This window comes from Elephas maximus, chromosome X (genome assembly GCF_024166365.1).
Source record: "Elephas maximus indicus isolate mEleMax1 chromosome X, mEleMax1 primary haplotype, whole genome shotgun sequence".
Lineage (NCBI taxonomy): Eukaryota > Metazoa > Chordata > Mammalia > Proboscidea > Elephantidae > Elephas > Elephas maximus.
This window is the reverse complement of record NC_064846.1, coordinates 169543319-169566560: the sequence shown is the minus strand read 5'-3', so window position 1 is coordinate 169566560 and position 23242 is coordinate 169543319. Positions and strand designations below refer to the sequence as shown.

The window sequence follows — 23242 nt, the reverse complement described above, 5'->3', positions numbered from 1 at the left end:
AGAGAGGGGTGGCATGGTGCATGCCCGAACGTTTCAGGCATAAAAGACAATGGAATAGATGTTGTAAAAGTAGTAAGAAAAAACAGCAGACATTGAAAAAAATCTTTGTAAAAATCATTAGTGTGGAGACACCAAATGATGGAAAGGCAACATAGGCAGGCAGAGAAAGAGGGCTTGGAACCCCGAAGATGTTTTGATTTTGTACCAGAAAGCAACAGCCAACAAGAGAATCACTGGCCTGAGAGAGGGGCAGTGGAACTCAAGTACCAGGGCTTGCATTTCTGCAGGGGAGAGGAGCGGTGGAAAGCAAACCGATTTTTCATTTCCAGACCAAGCAAAGCTCAGGCAGGTTTTCCTGACACACATCAGTGATTCTCATTCACACAGGCTTGGGTTCTTTGGCAGGTTTCAGATTGGGGTAAACATTTTTAAAGGTGAAGGAGCCACTGCAGTGGTTTTTTTTTTTTTTTTTTTTTTATATATATCAGACATTGAATCAATTACTGGAAAATTAAAAGCTTTTTGTGAGAATTGCTTCAAAAACAAAAAGAGTTTCTCCACCTTGGCACTAGTGACATTTGGAGTCTGATCATTATTTGTGGTGGGGACTGTCCCGTGCATTGTGGGATGTTTAGCAGTATCTCTGGTCTCTGTCCACTAGATACCAGTAGCACCCCCGCCCTCATTGTGACAACCAGAAATGCCAAGTGTTCCCTGAGGGAAAAATCACCTGGAAGGCGATTGTTAACATAGCAATACCAGAATAAATCTCCACCCAGCTCCTCCCTCACCATTAGATTTCCACTTGAATTATATAGCCAGGCACTTTCAACTTTGGATCCAGATTTCTTTATTTATTTGAGTACAACAGGAAGGGAGGTACCAGGTTTGAGTTCTGAGGATGGGCTACATAATTTGCAGGGCCCAGGGTACAATGAAAACGCGAGCCCCTTGTTCGAGAGTTAAGAATTTCAAGATGGCAGCAGCAAAGCGTTCAACCAAGCGCGGGGCACTGCGAGACTGCAATGTTCATCCGCTCAGGACGCCGGCCCTGGCAGCCTTAGCTGGCTCTGCATCGCTTTTGCTGAATCGACTTTCTTGGCACTGCCATATTTCTCCCCTGCCTCGCCCGCATTGCTTCCTGTGAAGTGAGGACCTCAAAAAATAAAATACCATGACCCAATCCATTAAAAAAAAGAGAGAGAACGCTAAATTGTACTGCAGCACATGTTTATAGAACATATTTTTTAGACTTTCAAAAAAAAAACCCACGTGGAAGTCTTTTCTACATCATTACAGAAATTAAACACTGTGGCCTTTCACCATATACATATTTTCCTGTAAATAACGACAACCTGGAACATTAACTGCTACTATCCACAATGTGTTAAGTTAGCAAAGAGTGAGCTTTCCTCCACAAAATTATAACAAAATCTCTCTTATCCTTATAAAAATAGCCAAAACATACGCTAAACGGCTTGCAGTGAAAATTTGAGAAGTAACTTCTTTATATTGCAAAACATTATAGTCATGGAAACACTGTCCTTCTCATAAATGCTTTAGGTAAACATCGTAAGGCAAACTGTAGCATTTATTGGTACCTGGAGACTGTGATTTACAAAACTCAGAAGCTGAGTTTTAGACCCTTTCTATTAAGAACCTGTTAGTGTACAAAGTGCATTAAAATATTTGTTATCCAGCTACCCAAAACAATACGTAAAAATTACCGAGACAATCCTTTCAGTGTCTTCAGGGAAGGCAAATACACAATGTTTCTATATCATTAAAAAAAAAATTCCATTAAGTTTCCAGAGAATGATTAGTTTTTTTCCATTGAGGTGTTCATCATTCAGATGTAAAATTATCTGAAGTAGCTATCAAAATATCCATCTGGGTATAAATAATAGAGCAAATATATAGAATCTATTTGTTAAGAAAAGGAGTGTCTGCAAGTGGAGAAGACAGAAGACACGGTAACCCGGCATGGGCTCCTATGAATTCCAGATTCGCCATCACATAAGCTTTGGCCACGTGATACTGAAACAATGGGTCTATTATTTCAGGAAAACAATTGGTCGGTTTGGTTAAAAATAAAATCACTAGAAACAATGTCTAAATCCATCCCTCTGTTCAGTCAAGATGGCCGAGCCAGTAGCCCAGATAAATATTTTCGTAATGGAAACAATTTTTACCCTTCTTCAGGTTGAACCAATGCCAGATTTCCACTCTAAGGGCCACTTTGGAAAGCCTTAATTCATGGACCATTTCAGTGTGTCCGATGAGCATGAAAAAAATTCCATCAGACACTTTATTAGCAGGTTCTATTAGGTCGTATGTGAGAATAACGAGTTTTTCCCCTCTTACAACTCTATGATAAACTATACTAGAATAATGAGAGACTTCTACATCTTTCAAGACATGTTTAATAAAGGTCTGTTTATAATAACTTTTGAGGCATGTGTACTAGTGAATAGTACTTTATGCAACGTCCCTCGTCATTACCAACTCATAAATATTGAGTGTTTTTCGGGTGACTTATATTTGGACGTGCTAGTGGTGATCGGTGCCATGTGCTGACGTACTGGAGAGCAGAATCAAGCCAAAATGGGGCTCCATTTGTGACAGAACAAGTTTCTTTCCTCAGCTCCAGAGACAAAAGGAAAATAATTTGGGGAGGGTGGAACAGGGCAACTATTAAATGTAGTGAAGACATTTCACAAGCCTAAAGAAAGGTATTAGAAGGAAGAACGAAGTAGATTTTATACCATGAAGCAGAATCCTATTTCTGATAAAACACAAGTCAGTCTGAGTTTTTTAATAGTCAGTAGGATTCAAAGTGATTCCTTCTTTCAATTGCAATGTCATTCTTAATGTTATCCCAGAATCCTTAACCCTGGGAGAAGCAGGGCAAAATACAGCCCAAGGTTTCAGAGCCTTTCTTTCCAACATTATCCCACCAGCCATCAGAGGGTAACTAAAGACTTAGCCATGACTGGTCCATTCTCCAGAGTCACCTCCTTCCATCCTCATGCTCTGCATTCTAGTTGATCCAACAGAAGTATTTGACCTCACAGTTAACACATTTCAAAATAAACCAGAGTAAGAAAGCCTGTTCACTTCCCTAAACCAGTTGGTGTCGAGTTGCCTCCAACTCGTGGTGACCCCGTGGGCATCCAGATAGAACTGTGCTCCATAGGGTTTTCGATGGCTGTGACCTTTCGGAAGTAGGTCACCACGCCTTTCTTTTGAGGCACCTCTGGGTGGGCTCAAACCTCTAGCCTTTCGATTAGCAGCTGAGATCTTTAACTGTTTGCACCACCCAGGGACTCCTGTTCAGGAGACTTGAAACTATTTTTGTTTTGAAAATCATTGCATATTCTGGGGGTGTACTGTTGAGGTGACAGGACCTAGCATGGGATGACTATGAAAGCTTATGATGTGAGAAAATGAACAAACACACAAAACTACAAACGATGATTTTTTTTCTCAAGCCCATAGACTGTGATGCAATAAAGGTTCCAAAGAGCTGGTAAACTTGAACAAATGGGCTTCTTAATGTGCAAAACCAAAGAAGTCCTAGGAGTTGTAATCTGATTATGTTTCTTTTATAAATAATCTATAAATTTTCCTGTAAATACAAAAAAAAGTTTGAAGAAATTATTAAAGCCTGCACTTAATACAAAACACAGTAAAAGGAGGGGAGGTGCCCGTTTTCAGACCTATCTGAGCCAATTTTGGGACACTTTTTGGTGAGATTTCGTCAGGCTCTTGAAGCCTGTGCTTTCTCAGTCCCCTAAATGGTGGCCATGCACCTTTTCCTGCCCCAGACAGCGGCTCCACTTGGCCAAATGCTCAGGGCAGTTGCTCCGTGCAGTCCAAGTGGTCTGGGATCGGAAGGCCAGTTATAATGGTCAAACATTTGTTCCACACGGTGAAGGTTGGACACACCGGCTGCGCAAAGGCAATATCGAAGGTGTAGAGGTGGATGGAGTTCAAAGCATCGTAAAAGGCGACGGAGCCGTTGTCGTAGTCTAGCAGGATGCCGACGCGCCTCAGGTGGGGGGCTGGCTCAATTGGGATCTCCTTGCTATTGTGTCTCACCACCCAGTTGTTGTTACAGCGGCAGAGTGCCCATGAAGCCGAGTTCTTCCCAATCCACTCGTGCTTCGGGGCTGATTTGTAGGCCAGGCCAATGGCATACCTGCAGAAACGAAATAGCGATGACAACAATGGTGAGCCTGGATGCACGTGTACTTTTACTTCCACTTGATGGTCCTCAGGGGTCAAGAAACGTGATCCCCTATTGTCCCTGTTCCTTCTCTTTAAGTGAAAGCTTGGCAAGAACCCCGACACATGTGTTTCTCATCTTCTTCCCTCCCCAACATAGAGTGGGTGGAAAGAGGTCATTGTATGTATCCACATTGCTGTTTTTAGTTCAAACACTATAATAAAATGTGAACTATGTTTTTTTCTGCCTTTTTTTTTAACCTTATGAAAACCTACCTACACAATGAATTCTCTAGACGAGCACTGTCCAATAGAACTTTCTGGAATGACTAAAATGTTCTGCACCTCCAATATGGTAACCACGAGCCACACGTGGCTACTGAGCTCTTGAACGTGGCTGGTGTGACAAATAACTGAATTTTAAATTATAGTTAATTTTAATTAAGTTAAATTAAATAGTCACATGTGGTTTGTGGCTACCATTATTGGATAGTACAGGCGTAGAGTTTTTCATTTTCATTTAAATGTTTCAACTGAACCCATGTCTGTCATTTTCCATGACTTTAAGTGCATTTTGCAAAAGGCAAGCTTGGAGAATGATTTCCACTTATGGGGATACGTTCCTTGTCATCCGTCAGCCTCAGTTTTCTCATCTACAACACAGGACGATGGTAGCATCCACCTCCGAGGGTTTTTTTGAGGACTAAGGGAGAGAATGCATGTAAATCCCTGGTCACAATGCCTGATATGTAAGATCCAACAAGTGCTATTTTATTATCATTGCTCAATGACACTTTAATATTGAGCCCTAGGATGACTCAAAAGGCCAGGAGCTTAAACAACACTCTACAATGCCTTCCCTCACCAAACCCTGAGTAATTCATCACTGCCAAGAATCCTTCTGACTATATTTCCTACCACATTAAAAAAAAATTCTGAATCTCTTCTCTGATGTTTTAATTTGAGCAGACAGATAACCTGGTTATTCAAAATGTTCTCTCGCTGCTCAAAAAATAATTTTAAGAGTTCTTTCCACAATGTTCTAAGCTTCTTAATCACTGTTTCCCCTTGAGGTATATCTCTATGATATTTGTAATATTTCACAGTTATTAAGTTAAGCAAAACCCATCACTTTAAATGAAAAGTGTATAATTCAGAGTCCAAGTTTAATATGTCATAGTAGAAACCAGTCTAACTGGATATTGACATATGGCGCCTAAGAGAAAAACTTAGTCTTTGAGAAATGATATTCTTCAAAGACTTGTATGTTAGATTTAAAATACAATCACTGTAAAGGGTGGTCTTTTAAAAAAGAAAATACAAAATGCCCTCATTGAATTCACAAAGAGGATGGAATCGGTAATCTGGTAAGCCCAGCATGCCAGCCTGTCTACCATCAATCCAGCAGCCTCTCTTCCCTCTATATCCTCTCTGCATCATGGGGAGGAGCCTGGAGCTACATTTCTCAGAATCCCCTTTCCATTAGGGGCCCAGACCAGGTTCTGCTAGTGTGAACCTCTTACACAAGATCCAGAAGGTCTACAAGTAGGCAATAGACGGCAGACGGGAGGCTTGTGCAGCTTCTGGGGAAGCTCCTGGATGCACCTTCCTCTCTGCTTGTCAACCCCTTTCCCTTGACCACAGCTCAGCCCGACTTCATAAACTCCCTAGTCCTTCCAGGAGTCATGTAAGCTTCTGGCTCCTTACTCCTTGGAGTATGTCACTTTAGTGACTTCTGTTTCCCTGCTGAACCCTAACTCATATACCTAGGAAAGGTTTTCATTTTGCCATTTTAAGCATTTCCCCCAAAGATGCTCTCTGTGCCCTGGTAGACACTGTTTCCATTTTTCAGAGAATTTGGAACCTGCGTTTGCATCGCAAAATGATCCTTAGAGGTCTGTATTATTTCCTTCTTGTAGCACATCATTTTCATTTTTTTTTATTAAAGAACGTTGACGTTTGGCTCCCATTTGAACCTTACCTGAACCCTATGAAGTAGCTGTGGCAGGTATGACTGCCTTCATTTAGCAAATGGGAAAACATATCAAAGGTTAATACAGTTAATGAGGAGCAAAATCCAGACTCCCGCCCCCCAGACTTCTGACCTACTACTCTTTGCAGGAGCCTACTGTTGCTCGTTTAGTTCACGCCATTTCATCAAACACCAAGCCCCCATTAACAGCATCAGAGAGTAAGAAAATAACTAAGTGTATAGTCCATTAACCAAAGGAAAATACCATTATATGATCATTAATCTGTACAACTATGTACATATTTCCATGGAGCTTGAAAGGTGCAGGCAGAATGTAATGTTCCATTAAGTCATGCAGTGAAACATAGAGAATTCCCAAAGTATAAAAATTACGTTTCACAGAGCAATGCTAGCACGCCCCATTGCACGGATCATAACATACATGTTCATTTAAAGTCCAGACTACATTTCATGAGAAAATATATATGTCATTAGCTGCTGCAAATCACGATGTCCATGGGCATTTAATCCTAGAGGTCACCTCTTCCTCACTAACGTCTCCCTGGAAACGGCCAACAACTTTCAACGTGAAGATTTTCAGGAATTGACAAATTCGGCTTTGGAAAAACCCAAAATGCCGTTATTAATTTTAGACCCCCCCCCATGAGTTAGTTTTGACATCTGGAGGGTATTTTCAAGGAATACTGCTGACCCGTGTTTATATAACTGGAGTGGTCTGGTGGAATTTCCCGCGCTATTCATCAATGGCGGTGAGATCATAACGATCAGGTATCATTTATCATAAATAATTATTAATGGGGGTGTAATTATTTAGACACTGGATTCCAGCCCAGATTAATATAGCACACGAATTAACAAGAAACGTTTGCTTTTTTGCACCTGCCATCCACTGTATTTTCCTTTGTGCTTTTATCTTGCCCCAGTGCAGCTAAAAACTGGAAATGTCAGTGGAGTTCTGAGCCTAATGGGTAGAAGGATTTGTTCTCAACTCTCTGGCAGTACATGGGAGCAGGAAATGATCTGGGCGAGAGGAATTGTGAGGATAACTTAGAACAGAGGAAAACCTACTAGTTCGGCCAATATTGGTACCATTATTAGGAGACATGATTCCAGTTCTTAGATTTTGATTGGCTTATCCAACACTATATGAGAGCTACATGCATTGCATTATTTGAATAAACTTGAATCAAAAGGTTTTTTAAAAAATATATATATATAAATAAGAAGTGTTTGATCATTACATCAAAAATAACACTGTTAGAATACTCAACACCTTCAGGTTTTGCAGTTTTAAATTTTGGTTTTATTTTTAAAGCAAGGATTAAGCTGCCGACTCACTGAGTATGCCATTGGAAGCCCTAAAGAATCCTTATAATGTTTCTAAAATATATCACCCTGTTTTGGATAGTAGCCTAGCCTTAGCATGGTGGTTAAGAGCAGGGATCAGCCATCTATGGCCCGCGGGCCAAACCTAGCCCACCTTCTGCTGTTGCTTTTTTAATGATGGAAACAAAACATTTGCCATTTCAATAATTTTTACACGAATGCTTCAGGGAAGTTAATTATGCTCATCATGTTGTGTAACCATCACCACTATCCATTTCCAAATTTTTCTATCACCCTTAACAGAAGCTTACTGCCTCCTAAGTCACTGGTTCTTATAAATAAAGTTTTACTGGGACGCAGTCACTCCTCCTATTCATGTGTCTGTGGCTGCTTTCCCTCTACAACGGCAGAGTTGAGTAGTTGCAACAGAAACCATATGGCCCCAAAATCGGGAAGTACTGACTCCCTGGTCCTTTAGACAATGTTTGCTGACCTCTGGTTAAGAGCTTGAACCCTGACTACAAGCTTCCGGGCTCTGCCACCTAGAAGCTTGGTGCCTGGGGCATGTGCCTCAGTCACCTCATCTGTAGAATGGGATAATACTAGCACCTCCCTTGTTAGTTCTGTTAGGATAAATAAATAAGTTCACATTTGTAAAACACTTAGACCAGGCCCTGGCACATAAAAAAAAATAGTTGTGCTAAATAAGGGCTTGCTAAATAAAAATAAAATTGCTCCCTTTTTGATCAATAGCAAGCAGACAGTTGTGAGGCTGACAGCCAGAGTAAGGGGTGCAGTTTGTGGCTATGGAGTAGGCTTTTCTTTGTGAGGTTAACTGACTCAAATGTAGAAAATGTAGATTGCTCTCTGACCTCTGTCCTTCAGCTTAGAGAACTCAGCGGGCTAAGGTCAGTGGCCTGGCTCTAACTGCCTTTGTAATGATTTCCAGTCTATAGTCAATGCTTCACGCACACTCCTCACCCCGTAGCTATTTGCACCAACTGGCTCAGTCTAGAGTCAGAAGACATAGAAAACAACAGAAATCAGTTTTTTTTTTTTTTTTTTTTTAATGATGGTGAGTAATGTGTTAGAGCAGGGCTCAACAAACTTTTTCCGTAAAGGGCCAGGAGTAAATATTTTCAGCTTTGTGGGCGATACAGTTATGTAGTATTTACTCAACTCTGCCACTCTGCCCTTGTGGCTCAAAAGCAGCCATAGGCAATAAATACCTAAAAGACTGGAGGTGGCTGGGCTCCAATAAAACTTTATTTGCAAAAACAGGAGGCAGGCTGGATTTGGCCCATGGGCCATAGTTTACAGACCTCTGTTACAGGGCATGAAAGAGCAGTGTCAGCATACTAGCTCTTCCAGGGACCTGGGTTCTATAATCTTGGCTGCAATTCTTGCCATAAATAAAAAAAATGAGTGGATTTAAAACAAGTTATTTTTCGAATTGGTCAAATGGGGATTAGATGATTGCTTGGCAAATATTCACATTCTCCTCCCAACTCCATGGGAGGGATACACTTTGCTACACCATTGGCTTTGGACTTGGCCATGTGACTTGCTTTGGCCAATGTTCTTGGGTTTCTGCCACCAACTTGAGAAGGACATGGCTTGGGTAGCCCAGTGGTCCAAGTCAGACAAGAAAAAAACACAGAACAGACCTAGACCGAATCTACCATGTAAAGCAAAACCCCACTGAAGTTAGCCTCAATTAGCTAACCCACAGATGTGTGAGTGAGTAAAATGAATGATTGCTGTTTGAAGCCACTGAGTTTTGGGGTGTTTGTTAGGCAGCATTATTGTGAAAATAGCTGACTGATAAGCTTTTCTGCATATTATTCTTCACGATGGATCTTGGTTGATGCTCTGACAAGGTACAGAATGAGATATGCCTTCTCATAACTGGAGGACAATAGATGTAAGTTGCCTACCACGTGCTTCCACTTATGACCACTTCCCAGTAATGCCGGCCACTATCAATGAACACATTTCCAGCTACACCATAGCTCCCTTGGCTCGTGAAGCGCTCAGGCGTGTGGCTCTTTTTGGATGACGACTCATCACGTTCTACTGTCAAGTTATCATGGGACACCTTCAGTTTTCGATGTGCAGACTTGGGGTCCAGTTTAAATGGTTGGCCTGGAAACAAGTTCGCAAAACAAAAAGAGCAAGGAATAGTTCATTAACATGAACAATAACATATTTTCACAACCAAATTTTAAAAATGGGAACAATTCAACTGTCCCTGGATCACGTTTTCTATCACAAGGTGACATCTGAATAGTGATTTCAAATTTATAAACAACTTTCAAAGACATTTGCTTGCTCAGTTTTCATGATACTTAAGGTATACGTAAGGAGCACCAACTCAGTAAAGTATCATGCTCGGCACAGTAAAATGGTGAATAAGAACATGTCCCTGCTTTCGTGAGCTTCCAGTCTGTCCGTTCTAATGAATACAAGTACCTTAAGTAAAACCGATGAAGCATCAATCAGATGTCTCAGAGACATGCTCTGCAGAATTTCACCTCTGTGTATGTATTTAGTCTTTGTTTTCCTACTTATTCTCTAAAAATGTTTCCATCTTTACCAGGAGAAACATTGAGAGGTGAAAGAAGCTTAATGTTTAAAAGCATGCGTCTCAGTTACTTATTTATACAATGAACTTTTTTCTTCCTGTCCTACGGATTTGGGGACACAAGAGTGCAGGTATCTCCAGCCTGTTGCCTGACCTACAGATTTTGGACTTGCCAGCCCCCCCATAATTCCTTAAAATCTCTCTCTCTTTACACACACACACACATGCATACATACATATGTGCGTGTGCGTGTGCGTGTATTATGCTTCTGCTTCTCTAGAGAACCCTGACTAAGATGGTAATAAGGATTGATGGGCTTTATCCCCCAATAGGCTCCTTGAGGGAAGTATATCTTAAGGAGCTGAATGAGTTCAGTTTGCCATACTATCCTCAGTATCTTGCACACCGTCTCAAATACAGTAGGTGCTGAGTAAATTTTTTGAAGATACAAATACATGTTTTAATGCAATCAAATAAAAGCTGTTGATCTGAGTATGCATAGGTACTACGCCATGGGCTGTGCAGTTGCAAAGAAACCTGTATTTTCTTATGCATTTACAATTGTTTTGAGCTTGTCTTTGTGATAGCTCCTAAAACCAAAACCAAACCCAGTGCCGTCGAGTCGATTCCGACTCATAGCTCCTAAAAGAAACTAAAATGGCCCCATTTTAAAAGTAAAAAAATACTACAGGCAATGTGGGATCTGGAGGGGATCCTGGAACAGGAAAAGACACCAGTGGAAAAACTGGCAAAATTTGAATGAAGTCTAGACTTTAGCTGAGAATAATGTACCAATGTTATTATCTCAGTTGTGACAAATCTATCAAGGTTATGTACAATGTTAACATTAGGGGGAACTGAGTGAAGAGTATACGGAATTCTCTGTACCATCTTTGGCACTTTCACATAAATCTAAAATTATTCAAAAATATAAAGTTTATTTTTAAAAAAGTCAGAAAAATGAAGAAACCATCCACAAGGCCACATGGGTACCAAGTGGTGGAACCTCAGTCTTCTCCACCTGCACCCAGTGCTCGCTTTACACCCCCTTGCCATTTCTGAGGCCCAACCTGTGCTCTACAAGGTGCTGGGAAACCAAGGATATGGGTTAAATGGAGGCTTCTCTTGAAAAGCAGTTAATCGTTCCTGTTGACCGGCTGGCAACCCCATTACATGGTGTCATATTAGCATACTCCAATTTGCTTTCTCTTGGGAGGCCTTACCACAAAGAAATACCATGTTACATAACACAGCATTCCTAGACGAAAAGACGTTAAGAAGAAAGAGAAAACACAACAAACGTGGACAGGGACAGAGAGAGGGAAACGGCAATATCACAAGGCTCGCACATAGGCAGGATCATTCTCTGTGGTGGCAGCTGTCCTACGCATCGTAGACCAGCGTCCCTGGTTTCCACCTACTACATGCCAGTAGTCCCCGTCCCCGCCCCCAACCATGACAACCAAAAAATGTCTCCAGACATTGCCAAATGTCCCCTGAGGAGCAAAATCATCCCCAGCTGAGACCCACTGGCTAGAGAGATAGCTGAAGCAAAAGAAACAATTTCTGAAGAGCTACTCATTTGCTGTTCTGCTATGGAAAACAATCATATCTGCCATTGATATAGCCCCTGTACTGACAGCAGATATTACTGTGCCAGGCTATATATATGTATATTTGGATTCTCACAGGAACCCTTCCAGGTTGATTTATTGGAACCAGGAAAGGCCGGAAGTGCAGAGATGTTAAATGGGATAGAGTTGGCTGGCTCCCTGCTTGCCTTGAGGGGCTTGCTAGCTTTGGTCAAGATGCCCAAGAGAGAAAGGAGGAAAAGAAAGGGGGAGAGAGGCAGCTGAAAGGAGAGCAGGTGAGGGAAAGGCATTCTGCTGTGCTCATGTCACTTACTGTTTGTCTTCAGCTTCCCAGGCTCGCTGCTGCGGCTGCCTGCCTGGTTGATGGCCTTGACGATGAAGATGTACTTGGTGCCACTCTGCAGACCGTGCACCGTGTAGTGGTTCTGCTTGATATTGGGCACGATCATCCAGCTATCGGCTGAATTACACAGACCTGCAGAGCCAACCAGACACAGCACTACTGTTTAGTGCAAGCGTGGGGCAAAATTCCCATGGCTGAGTAATTTCAGGTTATTGGAACCGTAAGAATTGGTAAATGGAGTGCTTTGTCACCTGCTCTTGTTCGCCCAGACCAGAGTTTGCAGCATAATAATTTCAGTGGCTTTTCCATCTAAAGCACACAATGTTGTTGGGTGCCGTCAAGTTGATACAGACTCATAGCGACCCCATGGGACAGAGGAGAACTTAGTTGAGTCAGTGAATAAACCTGGGTGCTCTTGGCTCAGGGCTCTGCCCATATGTGAAGATCAGCCTGGATCTATTCCCATACATTCCTATTGTGTTTTATGGCACTCTGGTGGCACAATGGTTAAGCACTCAGCTGCTAACTGAAAGGCTGGCAGTTCAAACACCCCCAGTGGCTCTACCGGAGACAGACCTGGTAATCTGCTTCTGTAGAGATTATAGCCTAGGAAACCTTATGGAGCAGATCTACTCTGTCACAAGGGGTTGCTATGACTCCGAATCGACTTGATGGCACGCAACGACACAACAACATTGTGTGCTTTAGATGGAAAAGGCACCCAAAATTATTATGCTGCAAACTTGGGTCTGCGTGAGCAGAGGCCGCAAAGGCAGTCTGCTCAAGGTCTTAAGCACTGAATATGTGCATAGGGCATTAGGAGCCGCTGTGGGGGGAGGGGTGAAAAGAAAGCAGAAAAGAACCACTGATTCCTCCCACTCCACCCCATCACCATTCTTAGTACTTATGCTGAGCACCGAATTTTGGACCTCACTAAAAACAAGGTTGGAAGAGACCCAAGCAATGTATGAGAAACTGACTTCACTAAGATAGATGCAGTAGATTGCATTTTTGCTGCCAATTCTTTACCCAGCCCTTATCCAGGTCTAAGTGACTTTGCAGTTGCTCCCACTAAAGAGGGAGAATGCACTGCCTTGCCACATGATTTTGGACTTGCCCATATGACTGGATTTGGCCAACAGGATGAAGCAAGGATGACAGTCCATCTAGTAAGAGGGGTTACTTGGCCTTGAGGGTTTCTGCTTGCGCTCTTATTCCTCTGTCTTGCCACAGGGAGAACATGCCCTGGAAAGCCTGCTCATCCCAGCAGGGGGACAAGAGACTCAGGGAACGCCCAGCCAATGCAGAAGCAAGTCCCGTTGAGAGCTGTAGAGGGATGCCTTGGAGCTTAGCTTAGATCAGCCAACCCCAACCCAACCTTCAACAGAGGAGCTTAAAGGAAATGATCATCGAGGTTGCTTGGGATCCAGCATTACTGTGGTTCTAGTTAAATGACTTGAGGTAGCATAGGTGGTTCAGTGGTAAAATTCTTGCCTCCCATGTAGGAGACCTGGGTTCGATTCCTGATCAGTGCACCTCATACGCAGCCACCACCTGTCTGTCGGTGAAGGTTTGCCTGTTGCTATGATGCTGAACAGGTTCCAGCACAGCTTCTAGAATATGACAGACTAGGAAGAAAGGCCTGGTGATCTACTTCCAAAAATCAGCCAATGAAAACCCTATGGATCACAGCGGTCTGATCCACAGCCAATTATGGGGACGGTGCAGGACCAGGTAGCATTTTGTTCTGTTGTGCATGGGGTCACCATGAGTCAGGGGTTGACTCGATGGCAGTTAACAACTGTTAACTGATTCAAGAGACAAATGCCTACAAGAGCCTTGAGGCAGCAGCACCTAGAGATGCTCAGGGCCGTCGACCTTGGAAAAGCATTGATGGGGATTTTTGACCAGTTGCATCCCTACGAGGGCTGGTCCCAGAGTTGAGGGGGGCTGTTGCTCTGGTCACGCTTCACAGGATGTGGGTTGGGGAGCCAGCTGAGGATTTATGATGCTTGGAGGGACATGTAGGAAAAAGGAAGCTGGTTTTGTTTTGTAGCTGGCTGAGGGTGAAAACATCGCTTTGGTACCAGGCCCAACTCTCCCCTCTCCACCCTTCATGCTCCACTCCAATAGGACCTTTTTCCAGCCCCTGGTGTCTGGGCTGTCAGGAAGTTTCCTCACTGTTGAATTTCCTTCGCCAGCCAGTCCGGGGGAGAGGGCTGGGCCCCTCCACTTCCTGAGCTGCTCCCAACTGGCCTCCAGCCTCCTTCCCTTTCAGTGTATTTGCAAGTCAAAGGGTTAGCTCTTTTGATCTGGAGGCACCTTCCATCTTAGGATACTCTCAAGAAAAAGTAGCCCCTTAACCTTGTTTTTGGTTTCATCTCTTTGAGAATCTAACAAAACCTTTCTGCAGAAAGAAAAGCACAAACTCATACCTCCACAGATCCACAAATATTTGCTTGGCATTTCAAGATATTCCCAGCCCTGCTAAAATCTGTCTTTGAATCCTACTAAACACTTTTCTACAAAGTTTGAGTTAAAATTGTTCACGGTATACTCATACTTAAGAAAAACTTAAAAGTGTTTTGTTGATTATGAAAATTCACCTCATAGGACCTGTATCTTGGGTGCATTGTAATTTTAGGCTCATCTCAGTCTTTTTTTTTTTTTTTTTAACTTGATCTTGTCAATTTTCTTTCACCTCTTTTCATTTCCACCTGTGAATATTTTCACCAGGACTGCCAATCTTGATTTGAGTTTGAGTGTGTGTATGTGTGAGAGGGTGTCTGCTTATATTTGGAGAAGTAGAGAAACTGGAGGCACAATTCCCGCCCCCACCCCTCCAGTTTTCCCTAGCTCCTAGCCTTCTGTTCCTCTACCAGTTCTCACTGGTATGTTGTTAGTTGCCATGTTGAGTTGGCTTTGACTCATGGAGACTTTGTGTATAACAGAATGAAACATTGCCAAGTCCTACAACCTCTTCATGATCATTGGTGTGTTTGAGTCCATCGTTGTGACTATTGCGTCAGTCCATCTTACAGAAGATTTCTCTCATTTTTTGCTCACGCTCTGCATTACTAAACATAAATCCTTTTCTAGTGATTGGTCTTTCCTGATGACATGTCCAAAGTAAGTGAGTGGAAGTCTTGCCGTCCTCACTTCTAAGGAGCATTCTGGTACTATTTCTTCCAAGACTGATTTATTCATTCTTCTAGCAGTCCATGGTATATTCAATATTCTTTGCCGACACTACAGTTTGAATGCATCAATTCTTCAGCCTCCCTTTTTCATTGTCCAATTTTTGAGTGCATCTGAGGCGATCAAAAAACCGTGGCTTCGATTGGATACTCCTTAGTTGTCAAAGTGACATCTTTGTGTTTTAAAACTTTAAAGTGGTCTTTTGCAGCATAATTGCCCAATGCAATACATCATTTGATTTCTTGACTGCTGCTTCCACGGATGTTGACTGTTGATCCAAGTAGAATGAAATCCTTGATAACTTCTATTTCTTCTTCATTAATCATGATGTTGCTTATCGGGAATTGGTAACATAAGAATATATTCCCATGTATAGTCACACGTAGCAGGAAGATTCCCTACTATATATCCCTTCTGAGCCCTCTCACCTTACGTTTCCCTTGAACAAAGCTATAATAAATAGTACTTCTGGATAATCCCACAGCCAAATATTAGATTTTGATCCAACCCACGAAGGGTCATTTTGATCTCTGACTCTGGGCCCCAAGAGGCCTGTAACTCACTTTAGGTATTTAATAAGAGTATTATAACTACAGTAATAAAACAAAAAATTAAGTTTTTATATTGCCTAGGATAATCCACTCATATTCCTCGACCTCTGTCAACAGCAAGCAGGCAGGCAGGAATGAAAACAATCACAGCATTCAGTAGAATCAAACGAGAATCCTCTCAATTTTACTGGTTTTACACTGTTCCCGTTTAATTGCATATGTTACAATAAAATGACTATTGTGGTCAAAGAAAGCAAATGTAAAAATGTTTCAATAAACTTTACATCACTGAACAACCCAAAAGTTGGAGTTTAATGTGGTGGTGGGAATGCTTTCAGCAACATCAGAAAGCAGATGTCTGAAATTGCTTCAAACTGCCGCTTGGCCTATAATCCAAAGTCTTAACCCAACCAAGATTGAATGTTTCAAAAACCTTTTCCAAACAAAAAGAGGGACTTGGCTATCCTTATTATTTTGAAGAGGTCACTAATTTTCCTTGAATATTAAAACAGCAAGAATGTTATGGAGTACTAAAATTTGAGTGGATAGCTTTACACCAGTACAGTCTGCCTTCATGAATATTAATAACTATTACTGCTTAGGCTTGCCTTTATATTATTATTATCACCAGGATAATAATTGAGAAGTTGATTAAAAATTCCAAGAAAGCAACATTGGCAATTTTCTTTGGGTGGCTGGAGGAAGTGGGGTGCTTCGGAGTGCACCATTATTACCTTGCTAGTCTTGGTCTTCCGCCAGTACCGCTTAACTTCTTGCATATGGCATCTAGTTTGCTTAAGGGAGTCTTCTCTGCCTTGATACCCCACTGTGTCAGGACTGTTGACTAGGTTTTATTCATCTCTTTATGAAACACCCACACAACCATCCAAACTGAAACTTCACTTTTCTCCAAACTCGTTTCCAGTCATCTTTGGGAGTGTTCTAACAGTCACCTTCTCCAATCCAGCTTTCAAGTATTAAAACAATGGAACTTGGAAGATAATTAGTTTATAACGAAACTGAATTAAGTTATTCAGTTTTGTACCTTTTTTTTGTTACTGTTGTTCACAAAGCTTTTTGGTTGTGAGGTACAAAGCATTCCTCTGCGCAACGCTGCTCATTAGGAGATCCTAATTACACATGGGATTACAGAGCCTCCTACAGCAACCATCATCCTGCTATAAAACCCTGTATGTAAAATGTCATGCGACATGGACACCCTTCAGACTGCACTCCAGCTTCTCACACCCTTTGTGTCTTCTAACAGATTGGACAGAAGAGAACATTCTTTTCCTTCTCTATAAAAATAGTATATGTCTAATAACATTCATGAACTTTTTCTAAATGACTAAAATAAATTAAATACAGTACTCTCTGCCATGAAGACTTGAAGGTTTTTAAAAACATTTTTTAAAAATAATAAAAGTAATCTATAATACTCCTGGGAAAAGGCCTCAACTTAAGATTTTACGTGAGGCATTTAAAGTCGTTTTTGAACATTAAGTACGTATCAATTTATTAATAAGCAATTCATTAACATAATTCTATTAATAAAAATTAACAATGTCATTCATTTTGCTTTTGAATTATGCATTAGATTAGTGATAGCCTTTTCATGAGATTAAAAAGTTCCACAAGTATTATCTAATTCTCCTTCACGAAACCCTATTGAAGGGAATTAACTACAAGTTACTATGACAAATAGAGGAATCTAGTGTTATGGTTTGAATTGTGTCCCCCCAAAAGTTATGTGGAAGTCCTGATCCCTGTACTTGAAAATATGACCCTGTTTGGAAATAGGGGTTTTCCTCTGTTATGTTAATGAGGACCTTAGGAGACTAGGGTGAGTCCTAAACCTAATCCCTTCTGAGTGGTGTCTTATAAAAGAAGCGGAATAGACACAGAGACCCACGGGGAGACCGGGGGAAATGTGCCATGTGAGGACCTGTTATCTGTCATATCCTAGGAGAATGGCCCACAGAAGGAACGGACATGGCTGAGACCCTGATTTGGACTTTTAGCCTACAGAACTGTGGCACAATAAATTTCTACTCTTTAAAGCCACCCACTTATACCATTTTTTGTTACAGCAGCACTAGGCAACTAAGACTTCTAGGGACAGTAAAAGATTCCCCAGTGTCATAAGGAGCTACGGTCACTGTCTTAGTCACCTAGTGCTGCTATAACAGAGATACCACAAGTGGATGGCTTTAACCAACAGTTTAGTCCATCACGGTGAAGTAGGCTAAAAGTCCAAATTCAGGGTGTAAGCTCCGGGGGAAGGCTTTCTCTCTCTGTTGGCTCTGGAGACAGTCCTTCTCATCAATCTTCCCCCAAACTAGGAGCTTCTCTGCACAGGAACCCCGGGTCCAAAGGACGTGCTCTGCTCCTGGTGCGGCTTTCTTGGTCGTATGAGGTCCCCAATTCTCTGCTTGCTTCCCTTTACTTTTTATCTCTTGAGAGGTAAAAGGTGGTACAGGTCACACCCCAGGGAAACTCCCTTTACATTGGATCAGTGATGTGACCTGGCTAAGAGTGGTGTTACAATCCACCGTAATCCTCTTTAACATAAAATTACAATCACAAAACAGAGGATAACCACACAATACTGAGAAGCATGGCCTAACCAAGTGGACACATATTTTGGGGGGACACAGTTCAAGCCAAGACAGTTTTTTGAGTATTATATCTTCTAACTTGCAGTAGAGTGTTATAATTAGATCTGTCGTTCAAGGTAACATCTGCAAAGGATACTCCCCCAAATCATAGGATGGATGAAGTTACAACATTAAAGGAAGACTTTCCGCGTGAGATGGTGTGAAATACTAGCATGTAGGTAATTGTGGCAAGTTGCATGATGAACCTTTATTATCGTAGCATGAAAAATCAGCTTTTAAAAAAATACAATAAAAGGTAAGTACGGTTTCTGTTTTTGTAGGAATGATAGCTTTGACTACCTCTGCGCTACCACTGTGGGAACAGAATGCTAGGCCTTTACCTTCATTATCTCAACCATCTGAGGTTCAAATATCATCCCTTCTTATAGATTCAAAGGAGGTTAAATAATTTGCCCAACATTACAGAGCTAGTGAGTTCCAAAGTTAGGATTCAAATCCAAGTGTCCCTCAATCACTACAAATGTATATTATATTTAAGAAAAAAAATCATTTGAAAAGGTTAGCTTTTTTTCTCTGAATTTGCTCTTTCATTGTTGCGATTTATTTCCATAAGTATCGGGACTTCACTATATTGGTATAATGGCGGTAAAGAGACGACTAAATTCCGATTCTAAGGAAACCGATAAACGCCCCCCCCACCCCATTTGACCAGCATTGCAGTTTCACTCTTTTCCATCCGGTCTTGGGGGAGAACAGGTCTTTTCAGCATTTGTGTGATAAATGAGGCAGGTCCATCAGTGTCAGTGAGCCACTTGCATTTAGTTTCTTTTGGGAACCAATTTCCAGGGACAGAATGCCTTCTCTAGAATCACCCAACATAGAGCTATGGTGGATTCATTATGCCCAGTTGTTTTGCTTTTGTTGAATTTCTCTAGGTGTGGCCTTTTTGCATCTATTCCATGTCTGTGTCTTATTTCGTTATTGTCCTCCACGCCAACAGCATGAAAGTGAAGTCAGTCACAGTTTAGCCAACTGGGAAACCCTAAGTTTTAAGCAATAGATATCGTCCATTCATTTCGAGGATGGAGGGAAGCTCTGGTATTGAGTTAGGGCTCTAAGGTAGATTATGATCGTGGCCCCAATTCCTCACGCCTCCTATTATCCATACCCTTTGCCATGTAACTCTGTAGGCCCTCTCACTTTGACTCTGGGCTCAGCCAGGGGACTTGTTTTGGCCAATGGAATGTTAGGTAACATGTCACAGACAAGGCCCGAAAAGTGACTGTGCAATTGAGTTGGCCCTTCCATGTTCACCTCTGCAATCACCAGGAGAACAAGCTGAGCTAGTCTACAGGAGGCTGAGAGAGTCGTGCAGCAGTCAAGTTGCACCAGCCATCAACCTGACTGTGAGTGAGCCTAACCAAGATCAGCGAGACCTCCCAGTTGACCCCCAGCTAACTCCAGATGAACCCATAATAAATATTGACTGGTATATGCTAGGGCCCTGGTGGTGCAGTGGTTAGGAGCTCAGCTGCTAACCAAAAGGTCAGTGGTTCAAATCCACCAGTCGACCCTTAGAAATCCTAGGGGGCAGTTCTTACTCTGTCCTATAGGGTCGCTATGAGTCAGAATACACTCGAAGGCAACGGGTGTGGTATATGGTACTTATGTTCTGTGGTACTGTCCAAACACTCATGGTAATTTGATTCAAGAAATTTCAGGAGAGACGTAACCATCTGCAATGGACACACCCTAGAGTGGCCTCCATGATTCCTACTTCCTGATATCTATGACTTTGTGACCGGCTGTTAACCAATAGACTATGTCAAAGGGCACAAGTGATTATGTTACATTATATATCAAAGCTGAAGGGATTTTGCAGATATAATTAATGGTCCTAATCAGTTGCCTTTCTGTTATCAACAGGAAGATTATCTAGAGTGGGTCTGACCTAATCAAGCAAGCCCTTTAAAGAGGGTATCGAGGTGAGAGACTTGAGGCTGCAGAGACTATCTGTTGCTGGCTTTGAAAAAGCAAGCTGCCATGAATTCCGTAAGGAAGATAAAAAAAATTCTGCCAACAACCTGAAGGAACTTGGAAGTGGATTCTTCCCCAGTTGAGCCTCAAGATGACAGTGTGGCTCAGCCAACACCTTGATTTCAGCTTGTCAGGCCCTGAGCAGAGAACCCAGCTAAGCCATGTCCAGATTCCTGATCCATGGAAACTGTGAAATAATAAATAATGAGTGTTGTTTTCCCAGAACAACTAGACGGTGCCCGGCTACCACCACGGACTGCTCTGACAGGATTCACAATAGAAGGTCCCGGACAGAGCAGGAGAAAAATGTAGAACAAAATTCAAACTCACACACACACACAAAAAAGACCAGACTTGCTGGTCTGACAGACACTGGAGAAATCCCAAGAGTATGGGCCCTGGACACTCTTAACTCATCTACTTCCAAGTTCCTTCAGGTTGTTGGCAGAATTTACTTTATCTTGGTTACGGAATTCATGGCAGCTTGACTTTTCAAAGCCAGCAACAGATAGTCTCTCTAGCCTCAAGTCTCTTACCTCTATACCCTCTTTAAGTCACTCCTGAGGTTCACCCTTCATCCAAAGATTAGACGGGTCTATGGGGCAAACAACAACACATATGAGGAACGTACTTCGTAGTTCAATCATGTATACGAGATGAAATGTGCACACCAGCCCAAAAGCAAGGATGAGAGGGCAGGAAGGGACAGGAAAACTGGATGAATGGAAACAGGGAACTCGGGTGGAGAAGGGGAGAATGTTTACACGTTGCGGGGTTGGCAACCAACGTTACAAAACAATTTGTGTATTAATTGCTTAATGAGAAACTAATTTGCTCTGTAAACTTTCACCTAAAGCACAATAAAAGAAAATAAGTAAAATATATGAGAGTTGCTTTAAGCCACTCAGTTTTGATAAATTTGTTACATAGCAATAGAGAACCAATATGTCATCTTTTCTGGATCAAGCAAAAATAAAATAATCTCAGAGAAACGTAACATTCCTCACATGAGCCAAGAGCCACCCTTTAGATACAAAAAGACTCCAAATGTTTTCTTTTTGTAGTTAGACTATTCAGTTATTAGTAGACATTGATTCTTTTCGTCTCTGTGTTTTCAGAGAAACTTCTCTAAGTGTTTTTTGAATCTGACACAACACTCACTGAACACAGGACACCCTTTGCAACAAATCACGCCTCAATATTCTTCCTGTTCTCACACATTCATGCCCTCCTTTCCTCAAATTGCCTTGGGATTTCTGACCATCTTTTAAATTTCATCTTTCTTCAAGTGGTCATGATTGATGTAATTCCCGATTCCATTCACCCCATATGCTACCACTGTTCATTTCAAAACATTGAGAGAGTAATTCCTTACGGCAAAAGGAAATTAACAATATTTTCTTCTTCTTGTGGTGTTTTCCGTTCGATGCTGTATAATAGAGTGGCTTGTGGGTTAGTGTGTTAAGCTATGGTCTCACTGTTTAGAATGTAATCCTGTAGGTGCTATTTCTTTCCCTTGCTCTAAGTTAGGGTGTCTACTGACATTGTGGGCCAGATCATTCTTTGCTGTGGGGGCCTAGGTGGCCTGTACATTGTAGGGTTATTAAGCAGCATCTCTGACCTCTACCCACTAGATGCCAGTAGCACAACTGACCCAGTTGTGACAACAAAAATGTCTCCTGACATTTTCAAATGTCTCCTGGGGGGCAGAATTGCCTCTGGTTGAAAATCACTGCTTGAATGAAGGGTAACTATTTACTATTACGTTAATGACTATAGAATCATTTCTATTTTGGCTTTATAGTGAAGTGTATTCAAGGTTTGGAAATCTTACTGGACTTTAATTCCACGTTAAATTGATGGTATATGCATCAAAGAACAGTGAAACATAAGCTCATACAGCTGGAAAGTCATATTTAACCTCTCCGAAGGGCAATTTGGCAATGTCAGCCAAAATTAAAATGCAACAATCTTTGACCTAGCAATTCCACCTCAAGGGATTATGTGACAGATATAATTCCCCACGTGAGAAAGGAGAGATGCTCAAGGGTATTCGCTGCAACATTGTTTATAATAACAAAAGATTAGAAACAAGTGAAATATCAAGAAAAAATGGGTTAAATAAATCAGGGCACATTTTCGTAATAGGATACTATACTGCCTTAAAAAAGAACCAGGCAACTCTTTATATGTGCTGAAATGGAATGATGTCACAGATATATTATTTAGTGAAAAAAGTCTAAGGTGAAGAACTAAAAATGTACCAGTGTGTGTATGTATCCTTGTCTATAAATAGAGTATCTTGGGTGGCTGATGGATATGGAGAAAGATATAATCATCACTCTGTACATTTATGTCCCTGTAATACTTAAAAAAAGAAAAGTACTTCATCATGATTTGCATATCCTCATCACAATTACATTCTAAATAGTGAGACCTTAACTTAATACACAACCCACGATAGCAGAGCATATAGAACCCAGGATGAGAAATGACACCAGAAGAATTCAAAATCCTAAAAGGAGAGCAGAAACGATGCCTAACTGTTGCCGTACCAGCATTTCTCAGACTTGCCCATTGAAACACTCCAAATATTGGAGGTCAGTGATGGTGTTTCCTGGGAATGTGAGCCAAAGCCTTTCTGGAATGGTCTTCTCTTACATGCCCCCTGCTAATGCCACTTTCAGGTCCTGGATATTTTCTGTTTATGTGAATTTCCATGAGTCTCCTAACCGAAGTCTGTGTTTCTGGTCTTGCTGTGTTCCGCTCTAC

The 23242-nt window shown here is 41.7% G+C and overlaps 1 protein-coding gene across 5 annotated transcripts in view; it reads right to left on the bottom strand.

The window, feature by feature from the left end:
* Positions 1 to 845: 845 nt before the first annotated feature.
* Positions 846 to 23242, bottom strand: part of MID1 (midline 1) — a 388197-nt gene continuing 365800 nt past the window's right edge. For all 5 annotated transcript variants that reach the window (XM_049873126.1, XM_049873123.1, XM_049873128.1 and 2 more), the window contains 3 exons: positions 12037 to 12198; positions 9484 to 9691; positions 846 to 4201 (listed from right to left, as the gene is read on the bottom strand). In XM_049873126.1, coding sequence (XP_049729083.1) covers positions 3853 to 4201; positions 9484 to 9691; positions 12037 to 12198 — 719 coding nt within the window. In that variant the 3' untranslated portion in view covers positions 846 to 3852. The remainder of the gene's footprint in view (positions 4202 to 9483; positions 9692 to 12036; positions 12199 to 23242) is intronic.